Below are 23,221 nucleotides of genomic sequence, written 5' to 3' on the forward strand. Positions count from 1 at the left end.
TTTTCTTGCCTATTTTTTTTCCTTCTCCTGAGCTTATTATTCCTTTCCTTCTACCTGTTTAAAAAGTTGGTTTTGATCTCTCCTCTACTTCTGGCTTCCACTATAGCAGACTCATCTCTTGCTGTGTTTATTGCCTACATTCCTGTTTATTAAAAGGTTATTTTCAAGATGTGTTCTATTCAAGACATATAAAGAAGGAGGAGAGAACATGATGAAGTGAACTTAGAAAGCATGTGCAAGGCTCGTCAGCGTGTATGTCTAATCTTAAGTCAGGACTACATTGTGTAAGTATGTTGAATTAAAAAAAAAGTTACATCCCTCATCAACATGGTTACACTAGGAAAAGCCCTAGTCTATAACTAAATAGGTATGTGTTTATCTGTATGTATTTATATAAAATACATACATTGTGTGTGCATGCATGCACATGTGTTTTTCATTGGTATTGCTTCTTCCATTTGGAAAAGTGGGGTATAAGAAAGTGGACTCTTGAAGTCCACTAGGAGGGTTTCTCAGATGTACCTCACGTACCTTCTTCATGCAGATAAGATGTTTTTAAGGATTAACTTTACAAATGTGAGTAGTTTATTGGCCTTATCCCATAAGGGCACTCATTTGTAGTGATAAGAGAGCCTATCAAAAACRGAAATAAAGATCATTAGCCAAAGTGAAACACTCTGTACCTTAGAATAAAGGGTTCAAACATTTCAAATGAAGAGGATCAAATCAGTTATAATATGTAAAACAGTACCTTGAGAGGCATCAAAAGTTTCATACTAGACACAAGACAAATTAATTGTTTTCCTGTAGTGCATGAAAGTCAGCTGTATGAAGAGTCTTCTTCCACAGTTTTATTTGTAACAATACTTAGGCTTGCCCAAGAGATAAGTATCCTTCACATTTTTTAAAAAAAAGGAAGAATGGGGAAAAAAATGGCATCTTTTCCACAAAGCCCAAAACATTAGGTGCTTCTTTGTGCATTTTGGATGCTTAGAAGACTTCACAAACAATAGTTTGTTACAGAACACAATGTCAGCACTAATTTGCATTCTWTATGTACACAACAGGAATATCAAGTCTCAGTAGAGCCACATGAATCCCCTACTAAATGCACCCTCCCCCAAGCCATATAAAATAATGAAATGAATCAGTTCTGTTAAAAAAAAAATAAAACTAAGGTTTTCCTAAAGCAAAAGAATGCAAGATCCTCTTGTACAATTTTCATCCTGAGTTTTCAATAATACATCAAGTTGCTGCAGTTCCCAGAAGACTCTTTGCTAACTCAATTGCCATCAAAACCTATCCATCAGTAAAATATCTCTACCATCCTCTGTAGCCATTGAGAGACAAGCCAGAATATGTGAGAACTGCCCCTCACCCTGCTGAATAACACACAGCAAAGGCTGTGGTTCAGCTCTGCTGCCTTTCCCCCCCCTTCAGGTAGCAAAGAGACACAGGGGCACGTGTTCTGTGTTTTCTTCCTCAGTTCTTTTACATCTGCTTTTGGAATCTATCTTCTTGGTCCTGGCACTTTTCCTCTTCAAAATCTTCTAATTGGTTTCTGGTCTACTCTCCAGAGCCCTTGACACACCCCAGCTGGCAGGAGGCTCACAGGTTTCCTTGTCCTTCGGTGCCCTTTCCCATTGGGTTGTATGGACCCCTCCATGCTTTCTGCATCAACCAGCTGTTGAACAGTGAGTGTACATTTCTGCTCATCTGTATTTTATTTGTGGCTAGTGGGAAAGCCAGGGGGGTTCACAGGCTCTCAGTGGAGCACAGCAGTTGTCCATTGCTTCTTCAGAGACTATGGCCAGAGGAGTATGGCATTACAATGACAAATGTGAAGAGAGAAGAGAAGAGAATGAAGTTTGAGAGCTTTGGGGAAGGAAACTGATGCAGATAATAACGATAGATGCTGTCTACTAGTAGGTGACATGCTCCGTGCAGCTGTGAAAGGAGTGCACATAATTTAAAAATAGAACCAGCAACATTCAGTTCCTGAACTTCTTACTTCTGTTTTGAAGTAATACTGCACAAAATCCAAGAACACTTAGTACTTTATCAAGAGTTTATAGGTGTACTGAGTACTTCATGGCAAAACAGCTCATCTTAATCCAAGCCATTGCAATTTAAATACAGGACAATCTCACAGTCCTGTTAGCTGTATGGTGTTTCTGACACAGCACAGATATAGCTGTGCAGCACAAATACTACTCTGTACATCAGTGACACATATACAAAGCAGTCAAACCTTAATAACACAAAGTCAAATATTAACTTTGAATATTCTTTTTGAGATATTCTTCTAACTAGAAAACTGTGTCTTAGAACAAATTTACAGGGAATCAACACAGACACTCTTTTTCCTGTATTTGGTTCCCCTATCCTTCTGGTTGATACAGCCCATCAATAGAAGTCAATTAAATCAAAATTATATTTTTTCTATAATGTCATTAACACATCAACTATCTGAACATAAAGTATTTACAAGGTGTAGACCAATAGTGAACCAGATAAAGATATTAAAGTTATATATGAACATGTAAACCACTGAAGCCCAAGATGCAGGTATCAGTTTAAAAAAAAAAAAAAAGTTTTACAACATCACCTATGTGATGTTTCCCCTCATTTTTTAAACGTTTTATTAGGGTTTATTTGTATTTGGAGACAGCACTTCCACCCAAACCTTATTGCATTTAGGTTGTGTGTTAGTCAGTGTATACCTGTGCTGTCCATTTACATCGCTGACTCTGTGTGACATGCAAGATGATTCTGGTATCTCCAAGTAGTGTTATCAATACAAGTACAGAAAAGCATTTGCATGATTTTCAGTTGATAACGCCTTCTAAGTTGAGACTGATTTTGGAGGCTTATTAATATAAGATTGCTTTTGGCAAAGTCACGGGCTTCAGAACACAGGAGTTAGAGCATACATATAAATTTACTCATACTCCAGTTGCTAAGTCCCTGCTTTTCACTTGTTCCATTTTCTTGAAGAAAATTCTGTGTGCTCAAGAGTCTGTATTTTGTCAGCTGCATTCTATGGTCTGATAAAACCTATTACCTTTCTCTGCAAACTCTGTTTTCTTATTCTCTTTCAAACAACGCACAGCAGAACAGAGAATGTTAAGATCGTGTAAGTCTTGCTTACGGCGTTTATTTGGGAGAGCGTTAGGTAATATAGCTACCAATCATAATCAGGAGGACGGTATATTATAAGCTAGAGCAGCCATAATTGTCTAAGCAGCAGGACGCGATCTCCGCTTCACTCCCGTAGGAAGCCTTTCCCAGGAGCAAGAGTAAGGCAAGGTTTCAGGGAATGCGAGGGTTTGCAAGAAGACAGGCAGAAAAGCCGCAGTCCCAGGCACTGAAGACGAACCAGGTAACCCGCCAGGGGCACGTGAAAAAAAAAATAAAAAAATCACACTGCTAAGCACAGTGGAGGACAGTATTATGAAATCAGGACAGAGTACAGTAAAACCCCTGAAAACGGGTCAGTGGACTTACGATAAGCTTTCTTCATTTATGTGGGGTGGGAGAAGGTAGGGGGGGAGGGGAAAGGAGAGGACGTATGCATTAAGATATAACTCCGGACTCACCGATTTTGGCCAAGCTGGCCACCAGTATCCAGAGTGTAATGATATAAGGGTCCTTGACGTGATTCCATTTGAAAGAGACGATAGCGAAGCTCTGTGGCTGGCTGCTATTTATAGGGCTGCCCGAGCTCCGCTGCCCCAGCGTCGCCGGCAGAGCCAGCAGCCCCAGGAGCAGCCCCAGGCAGGGTGCCGGCCCCATCGCCCAACCTCGCAGCCAGCTCCTGCGGCCTCTGCCCGCAGAAGCCCAGCCTTCCCGCCGCTCCTCGGGCCCGCGCGGAGTCGCTCTGCGCGCCTGGACGGGGCGGCCGCGCCGGGGCTCTGTGCGCCAGCGGATGCTCTGCGGTGGGGTCGCCGCCCGCCCGCACCTGCCTTTATGGGGCGGCCCCGAGCGCCGGAGGCGGAGCCTTCCCGCCGCGCCCGCGGAGCCGCCGCGCCGGGCGCCTCGCCTCGTGCCAGGCCAGCAGGAAATCCGCGGGGCCTCGCCAGCCTCTGCCCCGCAGCCGCCGCCGCGGGTCCGCGCTCCTGCTGCCGCTCAGCCTCGCACCGCGCCGGGCTCCGGCCCGCCAGGCTCTGAGGGCACAGTGCATTTCTCACGCCAGCTTGCTCTTCTGTCCGCCAGAGAGCACCTCTCTCCCGGGCGCTAGGGGAGGTCGTACTAGCAAGCAGGGCTTGTCTGCGTGCTTAGATCTGCTTTCAGCTTTTTGTTAAGATGTGCTGTATTAAAAGTGCTCCCTGACTTCTTCCCCTGCTCTTTTATATGGTTATAACGTGAAGTCTGTCGGAAGTTTGTCACCTTGCCCCCAAGCCTTCTTTCTCGCTGACCCCATTTGCCTGATCTCCGAGCCGGTGCGTATCATGCGCTGGAGGCAGGTGGAGCCAGGACAATCATCAGCCCGCAGTAAAAACGCAGCAAAGCTGCGCGTTCCTGGCGAGCAGAGCTCAGCGCACCTTTTCCCCGCCACAGCAGCAGCTCCGGCTCCCCTGCGTGCTCTGAAGCAATCCGGCTGCCACACGTGCAGTCTGCTGCATATGGGGCTCTTGATGGAAAAATACTACCTCTTCACTTTCCTTACGCGAGAGCTGGTTTTGTTAAGAGTTCAAAAATGAGCTTGATAAACTCTCCTGCAAAATGTTCAGAAGATAAAGAAACAGCTCTGATTATTTTAATCACTTGGGATAAAAACAAGGTACTTTTTGGAAGCCTAGGTGAAGTATGGTAAAAGCCTGCACAGACACTCTATAAATCAATTAAAACAATAAATTTGCATAGAATGTCATTGCTGCGAAGGGTGTCCATCATCACATAATAATCTTATTTAGCTAAGGAACTCAGGGAGCAAAGTTCTGCTAAGTTAATTCACTGAAGATTCAGTTATAACCTCAAAGCAAGTGCCAGCCTTGCCCAGATGCCTCTCGTCAAACAATTAAATATCTTTTTTTTTTTTTTTTTTTCATTTCCCCTGCTTCTTCATTACTTAAGGGTAAGAAAATTATGTGGGATTTTTTTAGACTAGGAGACAGTCTGAAGATGGAATGGGCAATTTATTAGGAAACAGCACAGACAGTAATATACTCTCTTTACATTTAGGAAATGTTGTAGAAAAAGAATGTTTTGGTGCCTAACAACTAAAAAATTATCTTTACTATTTCTAGCTTTTTCTAAGTGTGAGTTAGATACCTAAATACCCTAGAGAGTTTGGGCTTTAGTTTTTTAAAAGTTTTTTGCGAATGGCTCTGACCAATCATAGAATAACATTTTTGTGCACTGCCATTATGGAAAAAACTATAGTTGGAAGGAAATAAGTAGCTGCCGATCATCTCTGTATCCTAAGTTGCTGAGACCTGTAGATAGCAGCAATTCCTTGCTGTCTGCATCAGTTCCATTCACTGATGTTAGCCAAAGGGGAACTTTAGTGGAAACAAGCTGTCAGCACAGTTTTTAGTATCTCAATTTATTCCATCACATCACAATCAAATAGCTTGTTTTAGCTGCAGCTGATAGAAGGGTGCCACAACTACCATAGTGTTCCAGCTTATGTACATAATCGTTCTCAAATCTAGTTCCATCGGAATGATAACTGGGTTAAAAATAAACCTGACTATTAAAAGCATTGAAGCTAATCAATGTTAGGACAAATGGGTCAGAGAGCATGAACACATGCAGCTGTGCTAGAAAATATGAGAAACCCTCCAATGGACCCTTTCCACAGACAAGTGGAGGCTGACACTTCACTTGGAGGAGCTACAGCCAAGACCATGCTTCTGGTTGTCCTTAGGCAATGCTCCACTCGTGGCAGCAGTGGCAACACAGAAACTAAGTTACATGAAAGCTTTCAGTTTCCTGATATTGGTGGAGTTAAGGCAGTATTAGCGAGCAGGAAAAATATTAGCAATATTATCTTAGCACAGACATGTGCATGAATAGATACTGAAAGAGCAGTCCACTGAATATATACACACCCATGTACAGAATGTATAGTTGCACATTAAGAGCAATCCCATATTAAAATAAGTTTGCATGTATATATTTATTCATAGATGCAATATTCTTGAAGGTCCTTTGTGGAAGTCCTCAAGTAGTTTCCTGAAGTTTCATTCTGTATCAGCAACAAATAGCAGAAGCTTCAGCACTATGTTTGCCATAAAAATCTCCTATCACACAACAGCTGATATTTCCTGACTCTCCAAAATAAGACAAGAGTTTTGAAATATTACAAAAGGATCATTTCTGCTTATTATGAAATACTGGCTGGCACCTGAGTGATTTTTTTATAAATAAAAAATTCCAACATTGTCTGTTCTGGGAATACTGTGTAAATAATTGCTTAGGGTTTTTGAATGCAGTTAGTAATATCTCATATACCCTTCACATGCTCTATGTGTTACAGGATTAATCTCTGGGGATTATTTTAAAGATGAGGTAAAAACAATTTCAATAAAAAAAGATAAATTTAAATCTTTACATTAGTTTTCTCTAGAAAGCATATGCTGAGAATTTCAGTTGTACTAACCACAGACAGAGGTAGAAAGCTGAATGTTGACATTTACAAACAAATGTGTTTAAATGAGGTGAAATTAAGAAATATGTTCCTGTGGAACCCAGGACTTCTGTAAAAGAAAATAAATAAATCTAAGTGAAGAATCTGCAAATGAAGTGTGAAAATCTCCTGCCACAATATAAATGACCACCACTCACTACCATCCTCAACTTCCCTCAAAGAAATGCACTGTTTTCATATTAATGCCTATAAAATGCATGAGTAGGTAAGGTAAGATTTTGAAAGGAATATCGTTCCAGAGAATATATTCATGCCATAATTCCACTAGCAAGTAAATAATTAAAAAGAACACTAATTCTTGTGAATGGCATGGAACCAACATACCTGTACTATTAATGTGATGTGGGTTATATGCAGATGAATGCAGAGCTGGATTAATTTATAGTTAAACCTACCTGATACAACAACTGACATCGTGCCAATTTCTCTCTGCATGAAATGAGTGCAGCTCTACCAGTTTATGCTACAAAGAGTCGGACAAATATTGCTGAACTGAGTAACGTTGCAGAATATTATGTTACAGCATGACGAGTATGGACCTCTCAAATGGCTGTGAGAAGCAATGTACTATTACAACCCACGCACATTACTACAAGTTTAAGCGGACAAAAAGAAGGCTGGAGTGGGCCGTGTGAGTCAGATGGAGAGATGGGTGGATTTTTTGGCTAGAAAGTGGAAGGTCAGAGCAGATTTGCATGATTTTTTCGTGATTCATTTCAAGACATGACTAGTTGAATTTTCAAGGACAGAAGATAGAGTGGATTTTTAACCAGATCACCCATTTTTAGTCCCATGTCTTTTTGACACCAGATACCTAATACATTTTATCATCTTATGTTCAGAAAAAAATATGCTTTTATAAAATGTCATTTGTATAAAAACTCCTCCTTATTTAACTTCCTATTTTAAAGACCATTTTTCTGTTGTGGAATAGGACTTTCCTGGGCTTGGTACTGGTCAAATACAGAACATAGCATAATCCTTAAATCTAGATTTTAAGATGGCAGAGTTTTCATCTTTTCCAACCTGCATCTTCTACTCTCCTACTCATACTGCACCCTTCACATTTCCCCCTTTTTGGCATCCCATTTCTATTCGGTTTCTCTGTGCTCCTGGTCTCTGCCTCCTTCCTCTCCATAAATGTTTTCTGTCCATGCTCACCAAGAATCCCAAATTCTGAGACCCAAGGAACACTCGATGGCTACTTGCATATGAACTTTCATCCCAGTCCTTAATCTCCCACGTGCCTTGCTCTATATCCCTCCAAATTCAGCTTTGTCATGTTTCCCCACATATCCTTTTTTCAGCTACTCACGCCAGCCAGACCAAAACAAATGCATATACCAGTCTCAAGACACAGCTCGCTAGTAGTTTGCCTAGTCCTAAATGAGTATATATTTGCTGGTCTTTAAAAATGAACTGTTATTTTGCTCTGTGTCAAAAAGTCTGGTGTGTGTGCGTGTGTGTGTGTGACAGAAGCCACAACCACAGATTTCAGACATAAAGTTGGTAAAAAAGGAAATAAAAGCGCATCTCTCTGCACTGTTTCAGTGGGTAAGTATTCAGCATTCTCTAGCTTAACCTGAAAGGGAAAGCAAAACAGAGATGAGTTGCTAAGAGGAAAAACAAGCACATGTTAAATAACAAAAGCAGCTAAATAGAATAGTCTCAATTTCTAGCAAGATACTTCTAGTGTTATTTTTTCCTTCTGTATCTAGGCTCAGATGCTTCTTGATCTTAAGATTTGAGCAGATCTATGGTGAGGGAGTCTTTCCTGTTTATTGAGTCTCCATTCACCGTAGCCCTCTGAAGTCCATAGTTTCCACGTCCCATGCCTAGCTTAACACGTTGTACATTCACCTTAAAAAGTCCAGCTAGTTTTACCTACAGCAACTACAGAATTCAGTTTCACCTTCCCAGTGTTCCTCTTTTGCCAGGCACATAGGACATGTTCAAAATCATCCGTGATATCTCCGGATCTCTCCCCCTCAAGACTAAGTGAGAGTGTCTCCTGTGGCCTCCCTAAATTGCCTCCTGCTGTCTGCAGAGCTGGCAGCAGCCAGAGTCATACAGTGATTTTCGCTTATTCCTATTGGTAGGCCATGGGGTGGAAGTCAATGCTCAAAGCTCAGCTACTGGAGTGAATTGAGTTGCGCGTTGTAATTTGAAGCCTCTTCCAGCAGAGAGAGCGACCCTGCAGCCCACCCAGACTTGAGCGTGCCCGTGACCTGCTGGGTGGGAGCAGGGCCTCCTGCAGCTGCATCCACCTGAGGCTTGCTCGAAGCTCCTCCTACCTCCACGACACCTCCTAAAGTCATGATGCCCGAACAAAGCCCCTCCTCTGTCATTACACACAAATGCCTTCCTCTGACACATTTTTAGGAGGCAGTTGAGGTTTCGCGAGAGCAGTGTTTGGCTTTTATTCCATTCACCTCAATTGTGAAAAAGAGAACAGTGAACCTTGACTGATGTGTAACAGTGATCATATAATAATTAGCAGCAAGTTTGAACTTAAATTGGATGAACTAAAGAGCCAAACCATTAAATGGATTAAACTGCAAATAAAATCTGCCTGACACTATTTATGGCTTAAGGAATTGATTCTGGCAATTTGAGCAATAATAAAGGCATAAATAACAGTCACTGCTTCCTTGTTGTTTATGCATTGTTCAAAACTTGCAGATATCTAAGCAGGATGTTATTAGAGCGTGTGGAGAGTTTTACTGGCTAATTCCAGGTAATTGAAATGGAACACTTTAATGAGAACATACATGTTTTTATGAATCTTTTGTTAGGATCAGAATGGGATTCCTAGTCAAAACTACAGAGGAAAAAAAAACTTCACAGCCAATGATAACCCCAATAATCCACCTAATTCAGTCTCAAAACATAATCTTGAACCTCAAAAATCTCAGGCAAGTGCCCTGATCTTGATCATGAGTTAGAAGAAATTAGGATGGTTCTAGTTCCATTTTGTTCTGTACTGAAACAAAAGCAGTTGTTGAAACTTCAATTGCTGAGCAAAATAGAACTCAGGTTTTCTATCAGTTTGAGCTTTCTAAAGCCTTTATGATATCAGTACATGAATGTTTACAGTAACGGTGCTAAAAGTTATAATGAGTTTGGAGAAGTTTGCATGTGGTATTTTGAATGTCAATTTAAAAGGACTGCAGTACATGTCTCGTCAATTGGACAGTAGTGGAGATGGAGGAGACAGTGACTTTTGCTGCTGGTGCAAAAAGTGACAGTGATTCTTTGAAGTAGGAGGGAGCTCTGCCTTGAATTGAGGGAATCTGAACTGTATTGCTGCTTATCATCTGCAGTTCCAAAGGCCATGAGGTGCAGTATGCGCGTGGCATGCGCTTCCACATTACCAAAATAACGGTCATAAACTAAGACCAGTAAATGAATGTGTAAACAGCAAGAGGGATTTTTTTCTAAGTATGCAAAATATCTTGACACTATTGTATTTAACAATTAACTACAACAATCTGGTTTGACAAACTTCTGCCATCCAGGAAGGCTGGATCAGAGTTAGTATTAAATTTTTAAGAGTATATAAAATATCTCATGTTGTTAGAATCAGTTAAGATATGGAAAAAAGTAACTACAATGTGATAGCTTTACAGTGAAAACAAGAAAGAAACTTATTAGAAATTATTGTCATGAAGCCGTATAAATGGGCTTGATAAAAATATGCAGTGGAACAGGGTTTTGTCAGTCTCACGTATTTTAAACTGTTGTTCTCTTTCAAAGTTATGTTTTCGGAGATACAGAAAGATAAACCTCACAAATCCCAGAGGAGAGTTATTCATTTACTCTGCTAGATGAAAATAAAAATCCACATAGCAAACAAGTAATTAGGAAGGAAAATCTTTCTAAATTTTAATGGTGGAGCAATCTTGGAGGCACACTTCAGTGTGATGACACAGAGACACACTGCATCTTTGGGAGCTGCTGGAGACCTTGTGTGTGAGCCTAAGGCTTCCCTGCCCCTGGCTGCACAGCCTTACTGCTTTCTTTCTATTTGTTTGCCGGACCTTTGGTGACCCCCTTCAGCTCTTGGCAGAAAACTAGTCCATCAAAAAAGTGAATAGTTTTCTACCAGGTTATTTCATTGTAACATTGCACCTGCCACAAGAGAGAGTGGGAATATTCCGACAGTGCAGGAAAGAAGTGGTAACTGGGGAAGCCAGCTCATTTGCCATAAAATGTCCTTTTAAGATACAATAGTGACAATGTCTCTGGGAGAAACGGGGATCACAACTTGTGCCCTCCCACCCCTTCTAAAGAGACCACGTTGAACCCCTCCTGTTTTAGAAGTGGCTCTTTTGGCAAGTTGTGAGTGTTGGACGCCAGTGGAGTAAGCAGTCTGCTGCAGTCCCCACGTGGGATGATAATAATAGCAGAGGCACTTGCTTTGAGTATTTCTCACCAGCCTGGTCTCAGTCCAGGACATCATCAAGATGTATATATTTAACCTCATCTTAAAAAATGAAGCAAAATGCATGGAAATACAGAAAACATCCAAGAGAGATATACAAAGATGGGACCATAAGGGCTGCCTTGGTCACTAAATCCTGTCTCCTAGGATGAAAGGTATCATATTGTATGTTTTCTGCATAACCACATGTCCTCTTAAAACACTGTCTCAAATGCTTTCTGCTGGTTATGAATATTCATATGATTTCTAGACTAAATTTCATCGGACAGTTCATAACCTATTTATTCTTGTGTCAGTGTTGTCCTTTACCACAGTGCGCTGATCTTTTTTATCCTATAACAGTAATGATACCCTCTTTCAGCATTTCTTTTGTTAGCCTAACCAAGCTAGTCAGCTCTCATGTGACAGGCTCTCCTATCCCCTGACCACCTGAGGAGTCCTTCTTTGCCAAGAAGTTTACAGCTTGGATTAATCCTGCCTAAACACAGCTCAGCAGGCCTGCAGACAGGTGAGGTTTTACTAAGGCTTTGTAAGCTGGCACCAACACTTCCTTATCACTGCAGAAACACCCCTCCTGAAATGCGCTGGAGTGGTGTTTGTGGTTAATGGCTGCATCATTGAAGCAATCACAACACTTATCCTGAAATCAAGTAATATTCCCAAGTCCTACTTTTTTTCTGGGGATTTCCAATCAATGAACTTCTAACTGTCGACTATTTTATTGGCATTGCATGATCTTTTATTTCACAGAGTGGACTTCCATTATGTTCATATTATTTGAGTCCTCAGTGTCCTTCCAGTACAGTCTTCCTTTGTATGGATAGTGACTCCCAACGTTGCATCATCAGCAATTCTATTCCGGATGATGAGATTATTGACAAAAATATTAAACAAGATGGATCCTAAAGTATAACACTGAGATATTCCTCTTTTTCCCTCATTCCAGCCTGATTATCTCCCCCACTTTCAATAGTACCTATTTCCAGTTATATATGTTCTGAAAGAACACATAATGCTATCGCAGCATGGTACACACTAACAACTGGGGCAAAATTTTCACCATCATGATTAGTTTAAAAAAAAAAAAAGTTTACATCAAGTTAAACAAAATTAGGCCCACATTTTTAGCAAATTGTCAGCTCAACAGATTTAGCTATTTGAATTTTCTAATATATATGTATATTCTCCTATATTCTCTCTATAATATTCTCTGGTGGTCCACATATAGAACCAGCAACTCCAGCAACAGGCATTCATATAGCTTAATTTTTTTCTTAAACCAAATCAGAGTTTATGACAATTTGGGAAACCCATGGTCATCAAAAGCTGCTACGTCCAGTTTGAAGAATTGTGGTTTCCTATAGATTTTTTCAGATTTGTGAGAAAGTTTGGAGCTAGGTTTGAGAATAACCATCCAGTTTTGTTTTGCTTCTTTAATGAAGTGAGTCTACAATTTCAAATGATACAGTGAACTGATCTAACATCTCACCACTGAGATGCTGAGAACTTACCTAACATCATCAGAGGGGGAGGACCCCACGGCTCCTGCCCTTCTCTACTTCCTCACTGCTGCAGCTTGCCACTTACCTTGTTCTGGCTTTAACAGTCAACAGAACCCTCCTGGACCTGACACAACTCATAGTGCAGCAAAAACAAGCAAACAAACAAAAAAAACCTAGCAGAACAGTTTTCTGCTGAGTTAGTGAGCTGAACTGGTCTATAAAAGATCCAATTCCTTTGCCTCAGAGCTGGGGCAAAGGAAGAAATCAGGGCTGGATGTCCCAGATTATGGAAAGGAGGAAGAAGCAGATGCAAGGCAAAGAACAAAAGTCTTTCCCTTTTGGCAATGCTGAATAGTTTAATTCAAATTAAATATAAAAAAATTACCTAAACTGCTTTTACTCCATTGTGTTCCCTAATCTTACATAATTTCTATCCCCTTCTAAATATTTATAAAAGAAAATTTGGCCTGGATTTTCATTCATTGAAAGTCCAATTTTGTTGAAATGGAGCAGTCTATTTTTTACCAAAAACTGTTCTTCTCAAGACTGCAAGAAAAACATTTAGTTTTCATATTTGATAATAAATCATAAAGAGTAGGCCTATTATGTTTTTATTTCCCCCAAAAGGAAAGAATGTTTAAAATGCCCCAAAATGAACTAAAACACTATATTTTGCCAAGTTAGCTTGTAAAGTACAAACATATTCCCCAAAGCTTTTCCCATGAGAGTGTTTTTAAGATCTACACTTAAAAGGCATCAGCCAAATTCTATGTTTCCCTGTGTCACTTGCTTCATGCATGTCTTGCTTATTCTTTTCTTGCTATGACCATTAAAGTTATTAGGTGCTCTGCAAAGCAAGCATCAAACATTCTTGTAGGGCTCCAGAGAACTTTTAAGACTTACTGATCTTCATATTAATATCAATACAGGATAGAAAACAGTACATAATTACAGTTTGCATTTTTACTTCTGCTTATTACCTTTACTTCATTTAATTATAACTGTGGAAAGATAAATCACTGAGAAGCACATCTAACRCTTTGCTTATTGAGATTCAGTAGAAATAACTTTTTACTACTCTTTTTGATAACATTTTAAACATACGATGTCAACATACCATATGCTTCACATTCTTCTCCCCTTAAACAAATTAGCAACTTCCTTAACTTTATTTCATGTTCATTTTTACTTATTTCCTGTGTTACTAGAAGTCTGCTCCACTTATTTTGTTCTCTAGAGAGACAAAGAGAACGCTAACTCAACAGTGCAGTGTTCTGCATCTGAGGGAAAACACACAAGCTACCTCAAGTATCACTTCTCAACTTCCTGGCTGAGAACCAACTGTGAGAGTCCAGATATTGAGTCACAGAATAAAGTCTTGGTTTCTACTAAATCAGTTAGTATCATCTGGTGCAGCATCATGTTCTGTGCTAGTAACTTTGCAACAAGTATCTTTATCCCACTCCTCAATGTCAGATCGGGGTGAATATACCCTTCGCCATGTCAAAGTGGCAAGTACCTTCTAAAGCAAGCAATCATACCAGAAGCCATATCTATAATGCAGTATAAGCTAGTGTCCGGTTCAGACATGTGTACAAGACACATATCACAGTTCTTGCTTTTCAGTTAGATCAGAGATCTTCTTGAATCTCAAGGAAGCCATGTTTATGACTCAAGGGAAAGATTTCAGCCCTCTGGCCCTACTTGCAGAGAGTTCTCAGAAATTGCCAAGAGAAAGGATAATGTCACAATGTGGATGCTGTGTCACTTTGACAGAAACATTACAACCTTAATGCCACTAAAAAGAAGACCTATCAAAATATAAGCGGTGTGAGGAAAAACATACGTGTATGTGTATCAAATGATTTAATTCTGTTAATTTATTTGGATTTCTGTACTGCATAATGGTACTGCTTCTTTGAATACTATAGATTGAACACCATATTTAAGGATGAATCAAATGGCTTGTCATGTCATCTCCTTGCTTATATAGAGTTTTTTTTATCTCTAGAACAGATTAAATACTCATGATTACCAATGGTGATAGATCTACAAGAAGTATCAGTAAAAGCCTTTGTTTCTCATTTCCTCTTGAGAAAATGCCTTTTCTTTCTCTCCCATAGTAAATTATAGCAGATTAAATTCTGGTCACTTTACATGTAAATAAGTGTACCATAATTTAGCTGATGATATTAAGATCACAGAATGGTTGAGGCTGAAAAGGACCTCTGCAGATCATCTAGTCCAACCCCCCTGATCAAGCAGGGTCACCTAGAGCACACTGCTCTGGACCCTGTCCAGATGGCTTTTGAATATCTCCAAGGAAGGAGACTCCACAACCTCTCTGGGCAACCTGCTGCAGTGCTCTGCCACCCTCACGATAAAGAAGTTTTTCCTCATGTTCAGACAGAACTTCCTGTGTTTCAGTTTGTGCCTGTTGCCTCTCATCCTTTCGCTGGGCATGAGACATTATTCAAAAAATCATATTTACTTCTCAAGTATATCAATTTACTTCTCAAGTACATCAATGAGAGAATGACTATAATGGTTTGCAAGCTGTGGGAGAGAGGAAAGAAGAGGCTCAAAGGTATTTCAGTGGAAGGAGGTCACTGAAATTCTTCTGATAGTCTAAGCCATAATCTACAGAGGAAGAAGTCACTCCCATAAGTGACTTCCAAGGCACCTTGACAACCTGCAGGCTGCCTAAAATTATAATAGCAGCTGAAAATCAAAATTCAAACAAAATTCCAACAACAAATACACAGTTTGTAGAGAAAAGATGCCAGAGGTATATTTACCCTGTTCTTGAACTTTTCACTAGTCACCAGTTATTTGCCACTGTCAGAGAACTAGGTGACCTTTTGGTTTGACCCAGTATGGCCTTTCTTATATCCTTACCATCCTATTGCATTTAGCTCTAGCAGTGGTGCTCATCGGTAACTTTTAAGGGCAAACTTTATGACCTAGTAACTAATCTAGCAAAGAAAGAAACAAGCTAAGCAGTGTGTTTCTCATTCAAAGCAAGATATCAGCCAAATATTTAGATGTAATACACAGAATGCATGAGAAGGTAGCAGGGAAATAAAGGGCAACATTACCAGATCTATGAAATAGAATGCAGTAGCATATGAACAATGCAGTTTTAAAAAATAGTTGAAATCATAAGCAGAGATAGAGATTACAAAATAATTGGAATGATTAGRCACTATATAAGCAAAGTTCAGTATGAGAGATTTTCATAAAGTAAGTAACCATTTAAGCCTGGAGATTTCTAAACAAATAAAAAAAAGGATGGATTTAGAGCTACAGAACAGAGCATTCAGTGATTTTATTATTTACAAGAAATGACCTGGCACTGATAAGCACCGACTAACTCCCTTGTTGTTCCCACCTCTAATTTCTGGGATTGTAATTAGGCACTGAGTGATCTTTTTCTTCTCATGAGTTTTAAATTTATTATCCTACAATTTCACAGGATACTTCCTTGTTCCTGTTATGTGATAGGAAAAACAAAAGGTTCCACTCTTATTTCCTGTGTTATTTTACCACATGCACTTATCATATACCCTCTTACTCACTTCACTCTTAAGCTACATAATTTTTTCCACTCTCTCTTCAGATGAGAGTTTTTTCCCATGCTTCCCAACTTCCTCAGTGCTACCACTCTGGTATTTTGGATTTGGATTCAGATTAATTTAACTTTGCTTTATGCATCTGACAGAAGTTAGGACCATATTCACTTTGACTTCCTGTATTCAGCAGAAAGACACAGGCACTCCGTGGGGAGACTCAGGGCATTCCCCATTAAAGTGAATTACCTTCTGGAAGTGTCCATGTTTATCTTATTGAAACTAGGATGGAAGGGGTCTACTACCGTAATTTAGGGACCTTGGTGAGGATCTAACAATTAAGYGAGAAGAACATGGGCTGAAGTAACAGACAGTGGATGAGGTTTTCTACAGGAGAGTGCACCTGCAAGCTGTAGCATGTTTTTCTCATTCTCTTCAATATTCCATCTCATTTCTTTCAGATTCTAGCATCCTTATTCCTGTTACATGTTTGCCAGAGGGTTTTTTGAGCTGCAGCTATGATTTCCATACACCTTTCCTGAGGATGATACGGTTTACATAGAATCATATGAGCAGTGTGAGGAGTTCCAATCTCCCCCTCTCCCAACAAATACTTGGCATTAATCAACACTGATGTGCAGCATCTTGCGCCGTCGCTTACTTTGGCTTAGTCAGTGCCTCTGAAGTTCCTCATAGGCTTCTCTTGGCTGACTAATTTCAGTTATATATCACTCACATATTTTCCAAGAGTATTAAATTTAAGTTAGCACAATTTAAATAAATTTGAAATTAAAATGATCTTTAACAAGGAAGTGGTATACATATAAAGTTATTTTCTCTTAAGGAGGGAAATTAAGGCTCAATTTCTTTTGATTCAAAGGTTTTCAGTCTTTTGCAATCAGTAAAATGATATTACCTGCAAATTTGTTTTCAGAAGCACTATTTACAATGGCTAAAATCTCTCTGCAGTTTTACAGTTTTATAAAAATGATTAGTATTTTCAGCTGAACTAATGAGAGTATGATCTTATTTTAGATCAAATGAGACATTGCTTTAGTTTTCAAACTGAACTATGATCTTTGGTAAACTCTAATCTTGGCAATGTAACAAATGCAACAACAACAAAGCCACTTCTAAAAGGTTTTCTTCCTTACAGCTATGAGTAACTTCCTACAAATCAAACACAAAGCTTAATACAACCTCAGTCATTCTTTTCCCTTTTGGGGGTCTTTGTAACTTGTATTGGTTTAGGAAATTGAATACAGTGACTACCCCACCAGAGATATTACAGACAAGTGGGGAATGGACACTTAGGAAAGATCTCTTGCAGGAAATTTTTTTTGCCTCCCACATATTATCATTAAGAAGTCATATTGTTATCTGGCATATTTGAAATGTTTTAGCCGAAACCACAAGATTCCATTCAAATTAAAAAGCACTACAGACCTGGACTTAATTGTTACATTTTTTTCCCAGAAAATTGCTTTATTGCACTTGATTTTGTACCAAAAATATGTGTACATTGCAACATGATCATTAAGATACTTTCTCCAGAAAACTTTATTTTAATTACAGCAGAGGGATAGCTCATGGCAGAAAAGCAAATGGTTGTTCTGCACCTGTGATTCTGGGGAGGTGGACAGGAATGTTTTTACTGGTGGAGTCAAGTAATCTTTTGCCTACAATCACAAAGGTGTCTGGCAATTAGGTCTTTTTTTTTTTTCCTTTTTATTGACATAAAGTACACCAAAATGAGGACTTTTCTGTGCTGCCATGTAACACCAAATATAGCTGCATGGGAAGATTCTATAAGGACTATAGAAAGAGTGAAATAATGACATTACAAGAAATTGAAAGCTGAGAAAATGAAAAAGAATTATTTTAATAAAACTGTTAAGAAATATTTGCTTTTATTGACATTTATTTAATACCAATAGCTAAATAATTTTTTTTAAGAAGCATTAAAATAAAAGATCCAACATTTTAAAATCCTACATGAAGGTATCCTACTAGTTACAGGAATCATTTAAAATCTCTAAGAAGTGGTCTACATGAAACTAAGAGACCTGACTTAGCATAGTTAAAAATGACAGTTTTTAAGGGATCAGTAGTTCAGATATTTTAACATTTTCATCACTCTCATCAATTTTTTCAGGTAAAACTTATCTTGCAATAAGCAGTTCAGTCCTCTTGGAATTATGATTATCACTGAACTTTCTTAAAAAAGAATTGACATGGTTTAAGTATAGACAACAATATGCAAAGTGATCATTATTTTTACTCTCTGAATTGCTTTATTATCAGTGAGAGATATCTCTCCCTAAAGAAAGAATTTGGAAGCACTACTAATTCTTTCTAATTTTTTTTCCTGACACAAGTGCTGGCTTGATCCATATTGATAGAGTGATAAGGTAGATTCAGATATAACGCAAGGCCTGACCGAGGCCTGCATTCCATTTCTGTTTTCACTAGTTTCTTCTCAACACTAGGTAAGTGGGGTGAATTGGCCTGATGATGGCTTCTCTGTACTGACTTTGTTTTTGGCAATCCTAATTGATTTGGGATCAAAGTGTTCCCGCATGATCCACTGGGCACAACAGAGAACAACGCTGTCCTATTATCGATTGTAATACACAGGAAGATAAATGAAATGACACTGATCAACACTAAGAGAAATACTTCAAAAACAAACTTGCATTATATTAATTTAGAACATTAATCCTTGCACATCCCCTAATTCTTCCAATTTACAATAGGTCTCTAATCAAGTATAACTTGTTATTCTAGTACAGTAACTGATTAAGAAAGAGGTGAGCTGAGGTTCAGCAAATCAGAGACTGAGTTAATTTCAAAATGTTAGTGTCTAGACTATGTCTACTAAAAGACAGTCCTTGCTGAAGAAAGCATGAAGTACAAGGAGGTGTCAAGTTCACTGAAAAGCAGGGTTTTCCTACTCTCGTTTAAATTTGGTCTAAAGAGGTCTGACAACATTTTATTTATTTAGTTCTAATTTTCACATCCTGAAATTCCAGGAAAAATGACCTGGGTGCCTTGCAGCTGCTGAAGGAATTTAAAGTTCATGTAGCTACTGCTATTGTTCCAACAAATTACCAATTGGAGTTGACAGGAATGACAATTTCACTGAGCAACTGCAGCAGCATGGGTGGGAATCGACACCTGTCCTGGCGCAGGCTCACCTTGCAGGCTGGCCAGAAGCCACAGAACCATGAAACCTATCCTAAAGTTTCAGGATCCCCATGGCAGAAAGAGAGATTAGGCTTCCAGGACCTTCAATGGCAGGGAAATCTCAAGTGTTGATGTTCTGGATCAAGAAATCAATATTTTTTGGCAAATCTTTGTTTCACTGAAAAATCTGTTACTAGCTCTGGTGTGAAGAGGATGTGCTAGGGAATGAGAAATGTCTGTGGGATTTCCCTCTGCAAAATCCCAGGAAATGCATGCCACAGCAACATGCTTCTCTGCTACGCTGTCAAAGAGAACAATATATGTTCCACTCTGTTAAGGATGTAAGTTTATTCTCTTTTCAATCTCCTCAAACACTGCACAACTGTAGGGCATCCCCTATGAATGGTGAGATATGGATTGTGTGAGATATGGATGCAGAAACGATCACTCTGTCATTGTTTAGCAATGCAATAACTACACAGTATGCATAGTAAGAGTCGGCAAACCTTCCGAAGGTCTTGCTGGCATTTCTGGTTTTGTCATCCTGGATGTGTGTGACTAATGATGCAATTATTCTTACTTTCTCACTTCCCGAATTTCAGGAAAAGTTCCAGCATGTATGGTCCCAGATTTTGCTGTCAGGACCCACAAGCAAAGTCAGTCACACAGGTGCTGCAGAAGCACAGCAGGAAGAAATCTTTTTATTGCCATCCCTTCTTTTTCACTGCAAGCTTTGGCACCATCCACTTATTACAGTTCTGCTGCTGAAGGAACACAGAACATTATCAGACTTTGATTGAGGGAGAGAAATAACCAATTCTCTTTTCCTGGTTGATTTTTACTCTTCCATGCATGTAAAAGAGAAGATTATATATATCTTTGCAGATTTGATTAGTCACACCATCACAGCAAACTCACTAAGGACCCAAGAAATCATACTGTAAGGTGAAGGCAAGACTAAGATAAAACTAGTATTCAGATTGCTGCCATGAGGAAAGGCTATTTCCTAAGTCAGTTGGTACAGCTTTGTTTCTCTCCTTATTTACATTAATTTTAATTCACAGTAACTCCATTAGTTTCAGGAGAGTGGATGCTGATGCTGTCAAATGCTAGAGGAAAATGGGTTCCCAGTGAAATTTTCAGGCTTTGATACCAGGTTTCTTATCAGCTATAATGCCACCACCATCCTTTCTCTCTCCTCTCTTTTACCTTCTGCCATGGTTCTGCAGTCATACCACAGAACTTCAGCGACGTGCACTGAAAAGCAATCTGCATCTGTGTCAGAGGCCAGGATTGAATTGCTCTTGTTTGCATTAAGCAATTACACTTTGCTGACTATTTCTTCTCCACTTTTGGTTCAAAGCAAGGTAATTCACCTGCCCCATTTACATACTTGGTGGGATTTTGCAGAGAGTTTACTTTTAATTTGGATTTCTTGACTGGCTTAGTCATAGCCATGGGGACTTGTCTACAACAGACTTTGTTCTTCAAAATCCCTTTAGCTGCCCCTCCCAGAAGAGTTCAAATTGCATACTTGAGCATCACAGTTGTACAACAATCCGATCTGGTTAGGCAGACATTTTTGAACAAACAAAAGAACACGAGTAAAAAATTTCTGAGCAATAATAAACTCATTTTCTTGAAAAAACAGGGAGCATCAAGGATCAAGGCAACAAAAGGAAGAACTTTATATGATTATTAAAATTTTCAAAACTGAAAACTGCAATGGGAACAGCAACATTTGAAAATTAAAATTTTCTTCCTTTTATTACTCCTTGACCAAGTGGTGTATAAAAAGGGGTCTTACAGCATGAATGATAGATGCTAGTGACTATTTACCTATTCATTTCAGTCTGCTGACTTTTCATTTTGGAACTAGTTTAAATGTCCTGAGGCAAAGTCTGTAGTACTTTGCTTTTCCGGAGACAAACTCCAGTCCCCCTGAAGTTTCCCCTGAAACTCTGATGCCCTACTACTCACCTGAGGATATAGTCAAGTCAGGATTTTGAACTGTGAGAGCAGATAAAGAAATTACCACCACCGAAGGAAGGGAGCTGCACACCTAGTGCTACAAGTTAAAAAGCACTTAAACCACTTTCAGTGGGAATGTTTCCCACTGTTGCCACAACACAGTAAGAACTCAAATGACCCCAATCCAAGTCAGTATTTCTGAAGTAATCTTTTTTCAAAAACATAACAATACAACTTTAGATGGAAATTATGGAAATATTCTAATCAGCCTCAGATTTTCACTAAAATGAAGTCATTTGGCTCAGAAAGGTGGCTTAAAGCACACCAATCTTGATGTTAATGTCAAATCCCTTTGCCTGAAAGCAATAGTATAAAAGTCCCTTGATATATGTAGCCCCACTGGAGGAATCTGCAGTTAGGAGGGACAAACATTGTCTCAAACTCCAGAACAGACAGATAGGAATACCAGTGAGTGCTTTTCCTTATCAGGCTTTACATTCAGGAAAAAAACAAAAACACCCCCCTCCACACACACACACAAAAAAAAAAGTGCTCCAACAGAGTCCCTTGGAAAAATCTGCTAACTAACAAGATCGGATAAAGCCATTCAAAATCCCTAGTGTGTGAACCACGTTCCCTAACACATCTAGTTCCAGCAGTGTTTGGGGCAGCCACTCGAACTCAGTTTGATGGTACAAACAGAGAATTTATTTATTTGGGCCCTGTGTTATAGTTCACCTCTGAAGCCCATGTGTCTCACCCCTGTGAACCACTCATTAACAAACAAGTTGGGATCACTCATACGGAGCACATAGGATTCTCTTTACACTATGCCCAAGAGGAAACATACTTCAGTGCATTATTTATACAGGAACAAAAATACACAGAAACCAGACAAAAGTAATACATAACCGCATTTCTTAAAGCTAGTACCCAAATCCCTGAATAAAGATTTGTAAGTTAGATGGCAGATGTCATGTGCTTTTACAGCACGTCTCAGTAATTGGTTAGAAATTTATCAAAGCAGGATGTTAAATGACAGTTTCTTTTCTGTTGAACCACATCTAGCTGCTATGAAGGCTTTTGTGGGATGGGTCACCTTTCAAAAATAATTTATGTATCATAGAGACAGGATTATTAACAGACAATTAACAGTCCCCTTTTGTTGGACTTCTGCTGGCATTTTGGCAAATCTACATGAACTGCTACAAGGCATATTTATTTCTGTCATTCACTATCACCTTTTCATATCTGTGGACAGACTTCCTATGAAGGGCTTTTGCCAGAAGGAGATACTCAGTTGTTTAATAACTAGTTTGACATCAAAGTGAGACAGACCAGAAAAAATGAGGATATTAGTAACCATAGCCAAGATGAATGGGAAATTTGCTCCCCAGCTGTTGTAGTAGACTACCTAAACTTGCACACATGGGTTAATGGAGCAGGTCTCTTTCTCTCTTGGGTTTTCACCTGCCACTGTGCATAAGGCTTAACACTTCATTACCTTCTGTATTTCAGGACAGGGGAATATTGATATTTCCGATGAACCATGACTACATGGTTCTATGGCCAGTCTATCATTAATCAGAGAGCAAAGGGCCATTTCACAACCTTTGGCTCTTGCCTGGGAATCTCTCTGAATAAACTAACACTAATGTGCCTGTGTGGAGGCTTAATGATCATTTTCAGGAAGCTCTGGGTCGGTCAATGTAATATTAATCATAGCTATTTGTATCCTGTAAGTTCCTCAATTATTGATATAAGGAGAGCATATGAGGTTATCTGAAATCCCCTCCACCCTACTTCCTCAAGAAGAAGACTAATAATGTGCCCTAAAGGCTAACAACCTAAATTGGTGGAGACAGACAAACTGAAAAAGGTAGGGTATTCCATC

The 23,221-nt window shown here is 39.3% G+C and overlaps 1 protein-coding gene across 1 annotated transcript in view; it reads right to left on the reverse strand.

The window, feature by feature from the left end:
* SLC9A3 (solute carrier family 9 member A3) overlaps window positions 1-3,795 on the reverse strand; it is a 57,016-nt gene extending 53,221 nt beyond the window's left edge. The window contains exon 1 of the mRNA XM_026081386.1: window positions 3,600-3,795. Within this exon, the coding sequence (XP_025937171.1) occupies window positions 3,600-3,795 (196 nt within the window). The remainder of the gene's footprint in view (window positions 1-3,599) is intronic.
* Window positions 3,796-23,221: the final 19,426 nt, after the last annotated feature.

This window comes from Apteryx rowi, unplaced genomic scaffold, assembly GCF_003343035.1.
Source record: "Apteryx rowi isolate R43461 unplaced genomic scaffold, aptRow1 scaffold_549, whole genome shotgun sequence".
Lineage (NCBI taxonomy): Eukaryota > Metazoa > Chordata > Aves > Apterygiformes > Apterygidae > Apteryx > Apteryx rowi.